At 40.0% G+C, this 14788-nt stretch overlaps 1 protein-coding gene across 3 annotated transcripts in view; it reads left to right on the top strand.

Annotated features, from left to right (window-relative positions):
- OSTF1 (osteoclast stimulating factor 1) overlaps positions 1 to 10391 on the top strand; it is a 57893-nt gene extending 47502 nt beyond the window's left edge. For all 3 annotated transcript variants that reach the window (XM_011947018.1, XM_011947017.1, XM_011947016.1), the window contains exons 8-10: positions 728 to 806; positions 4019 to 4117; positions 9859 to 10391. In XM_011947018.1, coding sequence (XP_011802408.1) covers positions 728 to 806; positions 4019 to 4117; positions 9859 to 9917 — 237 coding nt within the window. In that variant the 3' untranslated portion in view covers positions 9918 to 10391. The remainder of the gene's footprint in view (positions 1 to 727; positions 807 to 4018; positions 4118 to 9858) is intronic.
- Positions 10392 to 14788: the final 4397 nt, after the last annotated feature.

Raw genomic sequence — 14788 nt, 5'->3', positions numbered from 1 at the left:
CTGGCAGCAAGAGAAGGGGAAGAGGTTCTGAGATTCTGCTTTCTATGAGTACTTTTAACCAGTATCTCTGTTTTCCCACCAATGCCGCATATCTGCCCTAATACCTCCAGGAATCTCCACTTCCTCATTTTTGCCAGGTTTCTTTTTTTTTTTTTTTTTTTTTGAGATGGAGTCTCGCTGTCACCCAGGCTGGCGTGCAGTGGCCGGATCTCAGCTCACTGCAAGCTCCGCCTCCCAGGTTCACGCCATTCTCCTGCCTCAGCCTCCCGAGTAGCTGGGACTACAGGCGCCGGCCACCACGCCCGGCTAGTTTTTTGTATTTCTTAGTAGAGACGGGGTTTCACCATGTTAGCCAGGATGGTCTTGATCTCCTGACCTCGTGATCCGCCCGTCTTGGCCTCCCAAAGTGCTGGGATTACAGGCTTGAGCCACCGCGCCTGGCCTGCCAGGTTTCTGCATGTTCAAATCTGCTTGCTTCCTCCTGGGTCTCCCTCTGCAGGCATCTGCTTTTCAGCTCGTGCTCCACCAAGTCAGCTTGTACTCCTCCATCCAATTCCATCTCCCAAAAATGACTCCTCTCCCATCTCTTGAGTCTCCTTTCCTTTTCTCTTTGGAATTCTATAACTTCATTCCCATTTTAGGTTTAATTGGGTTAAACCTAAATTAACATGTACTTTCAATCCACCCTCTATCTTAAAAATGGTACTTTCTCTTTTTATCACTTTAGAACAAGTTGGGAGACACAGCTTTGCATGCTGCTGCCTGGAAGGGTTATGCAGATATTGTCCAGTTGCTTCTGGCAAAAGGTAAAGTTTGTGCTGAGTTTATCTGGTCTTTGCTTGCCCTGAAAAATAGTCTATATCAAATTATGCCATTTGAAATGGTAGGAAGAATAATAGTCTTATTTCAGAATAGGGTTTAACCTTTGCTCTGCCTGTATATTGTGGAGTAGTTATGATAAAATGAAATTACTGGGTGTTGGTTTGTGTTAGTTTTTAATATAAACTGAAACCATGGCAAGCTTTAACATTACGTATATTACTTTTAGTAAGAACTGTATTGTACGTTTCTGCAGGATTATAGAGCCTTAGAAACAAAGAATGTGTGTGTACACATGTGTTGGGGAGATCCTGTCTGAGAAAGCTGTATAAGTAAAGTTGCGGAGGCCCCTGTTCTCACAGGGAAGTCTTGACGGATAAGCAAGAATGATGTGGCTGCAGTGTCCTGCTTTGAGCTGAGCAGGTGCTAGATGTAAAGTGAACGAGAGAGGATATCTTGATCCCCTGTTTTTATAAGTCAGAGGAAACAGTGAAGTTATAAACCGACTATCCCTTTATCCATTTGTCCCACAAATATTAGTTTACTCTTAAAGAAGGCCAGGCAGACCACCCATACCATACCCTAGTCCAGAAGCCTATCATGTAGGATGCTTGAGTCCCCAAGACACTTGTCATGGAATTACCCTTATTAGGGATCCTCAGAGCAATATTGTGGGATATATGATAGGAATGGTTTAGATTTTAAGTATGCTGGTGATGTAAGCTGCAGGTCTAAAAGGCCGGACACTATGAGGATCACTCTAGGGCCCTGTAAAGGGTTTGCTGAGGACTTGGATGTCTAATATGGCAGCCACTAGCCACGTGCACAACTGAGCCCTTTAAATGAGGCCATCTGAATTGAGATGTGCTATAAGCGTAAAATGCATACCAGATTTCAAAGACGTAGTGAAACAAAAAGTAAAACATCACAGTAATTTTCACGTTGGTTATGTGTTAAAATGATAACATTTCAGATATGCTGGGTTAAATAAAATATGTAATTAAAATTAATTTCACATTTTGCAAATGTGGCTGTTAGAAAATTAAAAATTATATATGTGGGTCACATTATATTCCTATTAGTGCTCATCTAAAGGGACTCAGGAAATGGTTGTGTTTCTTCTCTATCATCACTCTCTGAATATTTCCTGTTCTGATAGCAATCATGTCTATGAGCTCTAAAGTGTAATATAATATATGATTAGTCACAGAACTGTTAACCCTCAGCAGTTTTTGACCTGTAGCACACTGAGAGAATGAGGTTTCTTATATAACCCTACTGTGAATAGAACAATCTGCTTAGGAGAAAGATTTTGACACAAGATCATTATATTACTAATTAAACATACTATTTTTTTTTTCTTGATGCAATATTTCTGTGCCTTTAAATTTGGGGACACTTCTTTCTTTCTTTTTTTTTTTTTGAAACTTGGTCTCACTCTATGGCCCAGACTGGAATGCAGTGGCATGATCTCGGCTCACTGCAACCTCTGCCTCCTGGGGTTCGAGTGATTCTCCCACCTCAGCCTCCTGAGTAGCTGAAATTACAAATGTGCACCACCACACATGGCTAATTTTTGTAGAGACAGAGTTTCGCCATGTTACCCAGTGTGGTCTTAAACTCCTGAACACAAGTGATCTGCCTGCCTCAGCCTCCCAAAGTGCTGGGATTACAGGCGTGATGAGCTACTGTGTCGGCCTATTTTTGTTTATTGAAGGGGAAGTGGTTGCAAAAAAAGTGACACTTTCCTACACTGTGGCAGAAAGTATGAACTGATAATGCCTTCTATTTTTGGTTTTTGGTTTTTTTTGAGACTGAGTCTCGCTCTATTGCCCAGGTTGGAGCGCAATGGTGCAATCTTGGCTCATTGTAGTCTTTGCCTCCTGGGTTCAAGTGATTCTCATGCCTCAGTCTCCCAAGTAGCTGGGATTACAGCCGTGCACCACCATGCTTGGCTAATTTTTGTATTTTTAGTAGAGATGGGCCATATTGGCCAGGCTGGTCTTGAACTCCTGACCTCAAATGATCCACCCACCTTGGCCTCCCAAAGTGCTGAGATTACAGGTGTGAGCCACCATGCTTGGCCTAAAGCCTTCTTGGAAAGCAATCTTAAAATCAGAGATGAAAAAGGAGATATTACAGCTGATACCACATAAATTCAGAGGATCGTTAGAGACTAGTATGAAAAGCAATCTGGCAGTAGCTGGCAGAGTTTAAAATGGACTTAGCCTTACTTTCTAATACCACTTTTAGTAAACCATTCTTCAGAAATACATGTGAACAAAGATGTTGTTCAAGGATGTTCACTGGAGTATTTGAGATAATGAAAATTAGGAGTAGCCTAAGTACCCATCAATACAGGAGTAATTAAATTTTGGAGCATCCACAAAATGGAATACTTAAATGGTTGAGTTACAAATATGTGTATTGCTAAGAAAACAGTACCATTAGACATTAAGTTTTAAAAACATGAAATTACAGACCAATACATGTAGTATGATTTTGTGTCTATATCAATATGTGTATGAATGCATTGATGCAAATAAGGGAGATAAGAACTCACGCCCACTTGTTAAGAATGGTTACCTTAGAAGTAGGTAGAAGATGAAGGGATGAAATGGGACTTGTGCTTTTTTCAGCATACATTTGTATTTTTGAATCCTTAACAATGCAAATGTATTTATGAATTCTGATGTAATTTTGAACACAATAAAGGCAAAGGAAAAGTGGGTAGAAGATGGCTTATGGGAATAATGAATTGCCTCTTGGTTTTATGTGTTGCTATTCTGCTAATTTGCATGAGAACCTACTTACAGATATAAAATATTAATCCCCTCAAGCACTACCCACTTGGTCTTTTCTAAAGACCCTCTTGAGCAAAAGAGGAAGCAAAGGGCTCATTGAAGTTAAGCTCCACAGGGACCATAAACTCCTCACTGAAAAGTTCACATGCAATTCTAAAGGGACTCGAAGGGAAAGGCTCGGAATTAATTGTTATCACAGGTGCAGCAACAAGCTTCCTGATTAAAGATGCCAAATATACTGCATGAGAAAGTTTATTGTTTTGAGAACGTTTACTTCTGGGCCAGAGTTGTTCACTAGTTTGTTTTGCCAAAAGTGGTTAGCTATGGGGAGAGAGGATTGGCTACTACTGTATAGTCTTCAAAGACACCTAATTGATTTTTCTTGTGTTGGGAAGGTGCTAGAACAGACTTAAGAAACAATGAGAAGAAGCTGGCCTTCGACATGGCTACCAATGCTGCCTGTGCATCTCTCCTGAAAAAGAAACAGGGAACAGGTATTTGTTTTAAACCCTTCTTTCTTCTCTGGTGCCCCGTAACTAAGATTTATTAACTTAGAATTGCGCAAAAGAAATAAACTCAGCCGAGTGCAGTGGCTTATGCCTGTAATGCCAGTACTTCGGGAGGCCAAGGCAGGAAGTTCACTTGAGCCCAGGAGTTGGAGACCAGCCTGAGCAACAAAGTGAGACCCCATCTCTACAAAAAGTATAAAAAATTAGCCAGACATCGTGGTGTGGGTCTGTAGTCCCAGCTACTCAGGAGGCTGAGCTGGGGGATCACTTGAGCCCTGGGAGGTTGAGGCTGCAGTGAGCTGTGATCATACCACTGCATTCCAGCCTGGGTGAGAGCGAGACCATATTAAAAAAACAAAAAAATATAAACTCTTCAGATGATTCTAATATTTGTTTCTATATCCTTGATCTTAATCAGAACCCCCAAAATAGGATACCCTCAATTAAACAGAAATTAGACGAGAAACATAATCTTTTACCTTTATTTTGTGTTTCTTTTATTCTTTGCAATCAAGTTCTAATCACCTTGCTTTCCATTACAGTCCTTTTCAGAGAACGATTGTCTTCATTCCTTCATTTCAATATGTATTTATGAGTGATTATCACTAAATATTTTTTAAAATAATATTTGATAGCTCCATGATATTTTCTATTTTAAATGAGGATATCAATAAAATGTAATCAAAATTATTCTAGACTTTGCTAAATATTTTGGACTTTATTCATAGTACTATGGGTGGTTTTTTAAAATAGAGTTTAGGTGTACATTATAATTATTTTTTTAGATAGAGTCTTGCTCTGTTCCCCAGCCTGGAGTGCAGGGGTGCAGTCGTAGCTCACTGCAGCCTCAAACTCCTGGGATCAAGTGATCCTCCCATCTCAGCTTCCTGAGAAGATGGGACTACAGGCATGTGTCATCATGCCCAGCTTTTTTTTTTAATGTAAAGATAGGGGTCTTGCCATGTTGTCCAGGTTGGTCTCGAACTCGTGGACTCAAGCCATCCTCCCGCCTCAGCCTCCCAAAGCACTGGGATTACAGGTGAGAGCCACCAAAAGGTGCCCGGCCTCCTTTTGTTCTTTATTCTAGATATGTCTTTGTTCCAGATTTCTTTTCTTTTTTTTAACTTCAATTTGAATATAGTGTAAACTGTTAATCAGTTGGTATTCCTTAATTAAGCCATGAGAGCTCACTGGCAGTGCAAGCCTTTCTTTAAGAAAGTAATTCCTCGTGGATAGATGGAGATGGGTTCCACTAAGGGAATGAGAAAGTATAAGCTGAGCTGGTGCTCCCCAGCTACATTATGATTCAGAAGCCATATTTGCAACTGTGTGAGAGACATACTTCTGCTTGAGGTCGACCTCTTACTCCTTGCTGCCCACATTGGGTCAGGAAGTAGGACTCTGGCCTAACTTCCTTTCTCTGCCACTGACTTCCTGTTGTGTGGCTGCCCTTAGCCTGTCCTGACCAAAGAGTAAGGCTTCTTATGACCTGAAGGTACCAGAATCTCATGCATGCTATGAGCTCCATTTTGATAGACAAGGCATATACCAAACTTTCTTAGACCCCAGAGAGCTTACCCAGAAGCCTTACTCAGGAGTGGTTTGAGTTGAGGGAAGCAGGTGATGAGCGTTTCTGCAGCCTTTGTAGAACAGGGCTGGGAGGCAGGTACTCTTTTCTCTGTGTACCGCAAGTGTGTTTAGTCTACCTTCCTAAATGTGAACTGATTAGGTAATGGATTCATTAATGAGGTAATCTTAGGGCCTGGCAGACAGAGCCAAGAAATGAGTTTTTATTTTTCAATTTTCATGTTACTTTTAAAATGTTTTTTCTTGCTTCATTTCCCCAATTATACAGTTAAAAAAAAAAAAAAAAGCTTTAATTTGTATTGATCCTCATTGGAATAGGTTTGGACTATTTGGCCATAGAGTTAATTGTCAGCATGAACTCTTAAGTTAGAAAAGGTATATTCTGATATTGTTGTCCTTTTTTTTTGAGACAGTCTCTCTCTGTCACCCATGCTGGAGTGAAGTGACACGATCTCAGTTCACTGCAACCTCCGCCTCCCAGGCTCAAGTGATTCTCCTGCCTCAGCCTCCTGAGTAGCTGGGATTACAGGCATGCGCCACCACGCCCGGCTAATTTTTGTATTTTTAGTAGAGATAGGGTTTCACCTTTTTGTCCAGGTTGGTCTCGAACTCCTGACCTCAAGCAATCTGCCTGCTTTGGCCTCCCAAAGTGCTGGGATTACGGGTGTGAGTTGCTGTCTACTTTTGGAAGCACAGTGTGGATTTTTTAATAGGTACAAAAATTCACATGTTGTAGTTACTATGGAAGATAACTAGGATATAGGGCTGGGGGTTATACTCAAGAGTTGAGCCCTTTAAAATTTTTTCCAACTTTTAAAAATTTGAGCATAATTTACATTAAGTAAGTACATAAATCTTAAGCATACAGCTTGATGAAATTTTTTTACACCTGTTTACCACAACCCAGATGAAGCTAGAGAACAGTTCCCACACGCCATCCTCATGCCTCTCACACTCCTCCCTCAGTGTCTTCTGCTTCTCTCACCATAGATTAGTTCTGCCCGTTTGTGAATTTTATGTAAATGGAATCAAACAGTATGTACTTTTTGTGACTGACCTCTTTTCATTTACATTATGTCTGTGAGATTCATCTGTGTGCCTGTGTTTATTTCTCCATCATCTATTTATTGTTTGTATGTTTGTTGGTTGGTCTTAAGTGCTGGTTCTTGATTTGAGATGTGTAAACCCAGGGTGATAGGATTGAGTTAAAATGAACGTGAGCTAGGGAAGGATGGCAGTGCTGCAGGAAGATACATTCCCATGCATGCTACGCCAAAGTGGGCTATGAAGAGATACAGCTTATTAAACAACGCCTGACCATGTGAGAGGTTTCCTGAGAAAACTGCCTCAGAACAGTTCATGAAAGGAGAGAAGGAGAAATAATTTATTTGCCTGACTTGTTTCTGTCTTTTGATGACCACTCAGAGTCTGCACCGTGGCAAATCATCCTCTCTTTTTAATAGGAGAAGGGAGAATAAAATAAAGAACAGAAGTAACCATCTGAGGACACAGAATATGAGCAGACCTTAGGATGGCAAAGTAGAAGGGGAAAGAGTTTCCCTATTTGTCTCTCAGGCTTTAGCTTAGAAAGCTACGTTTTACCAAGTTGACATGAAGTTCTGAAGTTCCTGGGTGTGTTTTGGGGGAGAACAAAATATATTCCTCCCAGTTCTTGTGAACTCCTCCTGAGGAGAGTGGAGAAAAATAGAGTCAACCTGGAGACTTCCAGTAGCTTGGAAGCTGGTGTGAAGTCACTGAAACATGGCCAGGTGCGGTTTCTCACACTTGTAATCCCAGCACTTTGGGAGGCAGGGAGGATTGCTTGCATCCAGGAGTTCAAGACTAGCCTGGACAACATAGTGAGATGACATCTCTACAAAAAAAAATTAAAAATTAAGCTGAGTGTGGTGGTACACGCCTGTAGCCTCAGCTACTTGGGAGGCTGAGGTGGGATGATCGCTTGAGTCCAGGAAGTTGAGGCTGCAGTGAGCCGTGATTGCACCACTGCACTGCAGCCTGGGTGACAGAATGAGATCCAGAAAAGAGACCTCTGTTCTTTCCTTCTTTCTCTTGCAAGATAAATCAGCTTCCACCTCCCTTGTACTGATCATCCCTTCTCCTTTTCTTTTTCTTAACAATCATTTTCCAAAACCTGTAAACATGAAGACTTTTTTTTTTAAAAAGAGCATTAGCATACCTAAAATAAAATTCCTTAATATCATCAAATATCTTGTCCTTGTCCAAACTTCCATTTTCTCATACATCTTTGTTTGTTTTTACTTATTTATTTACTTATGGTTTATTTACATCAGGATTCACATAAGGTCAGTTTGTGGTTGGTAGATATATCTCTTTATTTTTTAAGCAATAGTTCCTTTCCCTCCCCTCTTCCCCCTTTTTAACCTTACCATTTATTTATTAAAGAAACTGGGTCAACTCACTTGAATTTCCCATTCTGGACATTGCTGACTACATTCCCATGGTGTTATTTGTGATGTTCCTCTGTCCTTTAAGTTTTTGTCAATTGGTGTTAGATTTAGAGGTTTGATCCAGTTTAGATTCATTCTTTCATCCATTTATCTATCTCTATCTATCTATCTATCTATCTATCTATCTATCTATCTATCTATCTATCTATCTAATCTATCTATCTATCTAATCTATCTAGAGGTTTGAAGCAATTTAGGTTCTATCCATCTACTTACCTACCTACCTAGCTATGTATCTAGCTAGCTAGCTAAAGGTTTGATCCAATTTAGGTTCAATCAGTCAGTCTATCTATCCATCTGTGTGTCTACCTGCCTACCTACCTAATCATGTTTCTTTCTTGGGAGTAGAGAGAATAATAGATCATACAGAATATTGTGTTTTTTTTTTATCAGGGGCACATGATACCTGGTTGTCACTCTTCCTGTGATGTGACATCCGTTGATGATCATTGCCTAGATCTGTTACTAAACAGCACAAAATGATAATATCCTAATTAAATCACTTCTTTCTGAGTTACTAGCTGGAACATAAAGAAAAGTTTTCCCTCATCAATTGTTTTATTACACAGTGGAATAGTTAATGTAGCAAGGGTGGGATAAATGCTGGATTTTTGCCCTTTATTTAAGAGTTTTTAAAAAATAAGCTGGTCTCTGTCATCCTCCAAAGGGTGAAAAATGAGTTCTTTTTGGTGTGCATTTATGCGCTTTAATCCATTCCAATTAGTAACTTTATCAATAGCCCACCTTTGGGCTAGTGGAGGCCTCTTTAAGTTGAATCTCAGACCCTTTCACATGATGCTGTCTTTTATAGGATCCTTACTTTGTGGCATGACTAGGGTTCTAGGTCCATCTCTTACACTTCCTGCCCCATACTTGGAACTGGTCATATGTATGGTAAGCTTCAGAGATGTGATACTTACAGACCATGATGATCTGGGTGCTGAGACATATATTTATTGAACTTCAACAATGTGCCTGTGTTTGCATTCTGTTTTTCCCAATAAATTATATTTGGGGTAATCTGTTGCTATAGGAATTTGACTAGACAGTTGAAGAGATGACAGTGAAAGATCAGATGTCTTCCTTTCAAGTCCTGTTCAAGGATGCTTGAACATTTGATGGGGTCCAGTTTTTTCTATTTTAAAACTTTTTCCCCCTATTTCAGCCTTTTGCTTTATTGTCGGTGTTTTCTACATTGAAATTGAAGCTTCTTTGTTTTCATTCTTTGTTTTCCCTTTTTCCCTTCAGTAGTTAACTTCCTAACCCATGACCTTGCCTTTAGGAAAGATCTCAGGCTGTCACTGGGAGAGGAGGTTGGAAGCACAGTTGTCAGACTGGAGTGCTGCTGGTGGTGTGTCATGTTGGTCGTGGCGCCTGTGGCTGGGCCTTTCTGTTGGAAATGGATGCATGGCACCTGGGGCCAAAACTCTTCTGCATGACTATGGAACCAACACGTCGTCAGCCTCTGTGGCAACAGAAACTTAATGGTTAGGCTGAAAATCTAAAGCAGAGAAAGATCCTCAGGGAAAGTACCATCCATGTGTCAGATGGAAGATTCTATTCTAATTTAAGAGCTTTGAAAATGAAAAACTAAAATCTGAGCAGTTTATAATTTCCCTAATTTGCTTTTTCCCCTCCTCTTTCTTTTAGATGCAGTTCGAACATTAAGCAATGCTGAGGACTATCTCGATGATGAAGACTCAGATTAATTCCTTTCTGGAGCTTTGAGATCTAAAACTTCTGTTGCTTTTGCCATTCCAAAACTTTGTCTTTGCCAGGAAACTGTTGGTAACTATAAAGAAAAGTATATATGAACACGGCAGTGTCGCACTGTGTTTGAGTAGCACGTGTAAATGAATATGAATTGTTCCCACCTTTGGCTTGCCAATAAGTGACTGGATTCTTGGCTGTATAAAATACATTTGTGTTCACCAGAGTAGAACAAGAAGAGATTATTTCTATTTATCAAGCTAAAGGAATTTTAAGATTTTTTTTTTTCTTTAAAACAAATCAGGATTTTTTTTTTCTTTTTTTTTTTTGAGTTAAAGTGCTTTACCTCAATGGTTGAGATATTTTGAATGGATTTTTTAAGGGGGAAAAATGCTTATTATAATAATAAACCAAAATACTTAACAGAAAATCGTCAGCTATTCTGACAAAAATAAACATTTTGAGAGACTTTATTCCTTTTGTCTGTTTCTGTGGTATCACTCGTTGTCACTAAGTAAAGCTTTTTATATTTAGGTAAGAACTGATTTTGTTTTTTAAATTATGTTTAATATTTATTAGCACAGAAGAATAGTGAGAGCCACATTTTAGTTCAACTTCTTGTGTCAGCTTTGATCAAAGTCAAGACAATAATCATTGAGAAAGTGCATGTCTAATAAAATAGGTAAATGTAATAATGATGAGATTTCCAGTTTTTATCTCCAAGGTTGTATTTAGAGTGGAGAAACCTAACAACTCATTAGAGCTTCTCTAAGATTTGAAAGGTTAAAAAACTTTATTTCCTTATGTTAGATGCCATACTTTTCCATATGGAGTAGTCAGGAACCATGAAATTTTTTGCATTCAGTTTTTTTAATAACATTTGTTTTCTCACAGTATGGATCTAGTTCATAATGATTCAGATTCTTTTGCTGAAACACAATTAACATTGCAGGGAGCCTTCTGTACTACTGACACGACACTTCTTTGGCATTCTAATTTGGTATCAATACAGTGATGATATTAAAAATGATATGGATTAGAATTTGCCTGGAATCCCGGCCCCATAGGTCCAAAAGTATATTTTGCATGATTTTGATGCTACTTTCAAAAAACACGTTGTTGAAGAGAAGGAAATGTGTGAAGAAGGAAGTGGGTTAGCTCAGGAAATGAATAACTGCCTCTATAAGAGTTTATTCTGTGACTGTTTGGTTTTTCTCTCTGTGGGAGCCTTGAGAAACGATGCCCAGAGAAGCCCATATGAGGTCTTTCAACCCCCCCCCAGCTAAATTTTAGTAGAAGGGAATCTGTACCACTAGTGACAGCAAAGTATGAACACAAATTCTGGCACCAACGAAAGAGGGCATTTTATTCTTAAATATGTTATTAAATTTGATGTAACCAGTTGTATTTCTTCTTAAATATAAACTTGAAGATATGAAATTCTTCCTGAAATTGTATCTATTCCCATAGATCCTTTAAGATTTTTCTTTAAAATGGGGCTTATTTCTTAACAAAAAGCTTTTAGAGAACCCTGTAACTTTTTGTTCTTCTATACTTTGGGCCGGAGTAATTGGGATGGATTTCAACTAAAGACTCTTAATTTTTAAAACATGGGCAGAAATAATACAGCTTGTGTGGCTATAGACAGTGTTTATCCAAATACCGTGTACTTGCTTTAGATACATTATTTGTGTATCTGAGGGACAGAATAGCGGAGGTCTCACTCTCATTGGTTTTAACATTAGCAAACAGGAGAATTCTAGAAAGTTGGACAACTATAGTTTTTTTGAAGATGAGGAGAGTACTTAGCTATGTGCATGAATTTTTGGTGAAACAGGACAACTCATTTCGTTGTGGCTAAAACTCCACTGGATTTTTTTTTTTTGATCTGTTTCTTGTTTGTTCAGCCTGGCTAATCCGAGCTTTCTCAGAGATTGTTCAGTGCTGAACTCAGCAACAAAAATCAGTTCTAGGAATTTGCCACTGCTGTGACTGTGCAGAGGAGAGCTTTGATTATGTTTTGGAAATAACTTCAGAGGTTTTGCTGTAATCTGAGCTTGCTGACAGTCACTGTGGCCTGAACTCCTTTCTAGCGGTTGCACCCCTTAAATAGGAAATGCCTTCCAGCTACTTGGGCAGTGTGATACTTGTTTAGTTGTAGGCCCAGGAGCCTCATGCAAAGAAAAATTCTTAGCAGGGGTTCCCATTTCAGTTTTCTTTCTGAGCTGTTCTGTTGCACATTTTGTTGTTGTTGGGCTGACATGTATTACCTCATTTCTTTTTGAGCCGCCATGGCTCCTCTTTTCAGTAGATTAATTATGTTATTACCCAATGGGAAATGTTGAACAAAGCAATGGCGACTCCATTTTATTAATCTTAAAAAAAACTGGAAATAGACTGGGTGTGGTTGGCTCATGCCTGTAATCCCAGCACTTTGGGAGGCTGAGGCGGGAGGATCACCTGAGGTCAGGAGTTCGAGACCAGCCTGGCCAACATGGTGAAACCCTGTCTCTACTAAAAAATATATATTAAAAAAGTAGCTGGGCATGGTGGCGGGTGCCTGTAATCCCATCTATTTGGGAGGCTGAGGCAGGAGAACTGCTTGAACCCGGGAGGTGGAGGTTGCAGTGAACCAAGATTGCGCCATTGCACTCCAGCCTGGTCAACAGAGAGCAATTCCGTCTCAAAAAAAAGGAAATAATGCTGAAAATGAAATTTTAGGTAATTTGCAGATAATTCTAAAGATGGAAATGTAATTTTTCCACATAAGCCTTCTTCATATTTTTTACTGTGTAGAGGTTCTGATTTACTAATTTTCTCATTGTGAGCACTATATTTATCATCTTTGTAAATGATTTCTTTTCTGATAGGCTGTGGAAGCTAACATTTACATCTGATCATCTGCATTCCCTGTTGACTCAGACTGTGTATTTTTTGTCTTGATTTTTATATTGTAAAGATGTACATAGCAGGAAAAGATTGTATAGCCAAACTTTGAAGTGTCCAATTACTAAAAGTTGAGGTTTTAGTGGGAGAAGTATTGTAAAAGATTCTGTTGGAAATATAGCTTTGGTGAACAGTTTTCTTATGGGCAGGAAAAACTGCAGACCACAAATTTATGGCTTCTGTTTCCTTATTTCTCAATAACAAGCTTTTACATCTGCCCCTCCCTTAAAATGACATGAAATTAAATACAACTACCGTTTATGAAATGTCTACTCTGCCAGTGCCTGTGTGAGACATTTTCACAGACATGATGTCATTTGATCTTTACAGTAACCTTAGGTGAGGAACGTTAATGCCCCAACTTTTTACAGAGACGCTGAGGTTTGAAGAAGTGAAAGAACTGGTTCAAGTTCACACTGCTTGAAGGTGGGCACACGGGTCTGGGGGAAGCCTGAACGCATGCACTCTTGCCTGCTGCAACAGTCAGGTGTCATCATTCACATTCTGTCAGAAAAATCTGCAGAAACAGAACAAGTTGTTTCCAATGGAAGCCCTGATATAGGCATCTAACAAATTCAGCATATCTGCTAATCAATTCATAATTTATTTAAAATGACCCTAAGTGCTTCCAGAGAAATTTTTGTAAAACTTTTAGTTCCCAGTAACCCTAAAGAAATATGATTTAATGAAGCAGGTTTTACTCCCAAGTTTCCAAAATTTCCTATTCTGTGCACATTAGAGTATGAGTAAGTATAAGAGAAGGAAAGCTTAGATCAGCAGCTACTCACTGTGCTTTGAGTTTACATTGCTAAGTTCAGCAGTTCTCAGAATCTGAGAGCTCTTCACTTCTGTGTAACCATGAAAATAAATGCGTCCCTTGAAACGGTCAGGGGATGTGGTCTTACCTGAGTCTGGGAGCTCGATGTGTACATGGAGGTAAGTAACCTCACACTTCCCAGGCAGTGCTGCTGTGTCTGTTGTCAGTGGCCAGCGGCTTGGGTTTCCCAGCAGGCTCAGCCTTTCTCCAGAACTTGCACTGTGAGCAACTGGGAGCCGGAGAGAGGCCAGGTTCCTCGCTGTGGCTGGAAAAGAACACTGAGGAAATCCAAAGGTATGCATTAGAGAGCCTGACAGGAAGCAGGAAGGAAAGTGGAAAGAATAGACAAGGAGTGAAGAGGCTGAGCCTCAAAGGAAAAATGGTTCCCTTTTCTAATGACCCATAGTTCTGACAGAAATCAGTAGAATGCTTGGAGAAGTGGTGAGGCATATGGGCTTTGGAATTACACTGTCTGAATTCAAGCCAGATTCTGCTGAGTGACCTGGGACTGGTTACCTAAACACCCAGGTTCCCTAGCTGTGCAGCGGAGGAAGTGGTAGTATCTACTGCCTAGAGTTCGAAGGATTAAATAAAATCATATATGCAAATGACTTAGTTCCTGAAAAACTCTACTACCGAGCAGTTGCTCAGTTAACGTTGGGTATAACCATGAACAAGGAAGTCTACATTAAAACCAGAGATGTGTGTTATACAAAGGAGTGTGTCAACACGTTTTTCAGTTTCACCACCAATATTGAAGAGCAGTATTTTTAAAGGATTTGAAAATCCTTTAAAAATGAGTGGAGGGGCCAGGCACGGTGGCTCACGCCTGTAATCCCAGCACTTTGGGAGGCCGAGGTGGGCGGGGTCAAGAGATCGAGACCATCCTGGCTAACACGGTGTGAAACCCCATCTCTACTAAAAAATACAAAAAATTAGCCGGGCATGGTGTTGGGCGCCTGTAGTCCCAGCCACTCGGGAGGCTGAGGCAGGAGAATGGCATGAACCCGGGAGGCGGAGGCGGAGCTTGCAGTGAGCCCAGATGGCGCCACCGCACTCCAGCCTGGGCAACAGAGCGAGACTCCGTCTCTAAAAAAAAAAAAAAAA

This window comes from Colobus angolensis, unplaced genomic scaffold, assembly GCF_000951035.1.
Source record: "Colobus angolensis palliatus isolate OR3802 unplaced genomic scaffold, Cang.pa_1.0 Scaffold257, whole genome shotgun sequence".
Taxonomy (NCBI): Eukaryota; Metazoa; Chordata; class Mammalia; order Primates; family Cercopithecidae; genus Colobus; species Colobus angolensis.
Note: the sequence above shows the minus strand (reverse complement) of the source record. Positions and strands in the feature narration are given on the sequence as shown.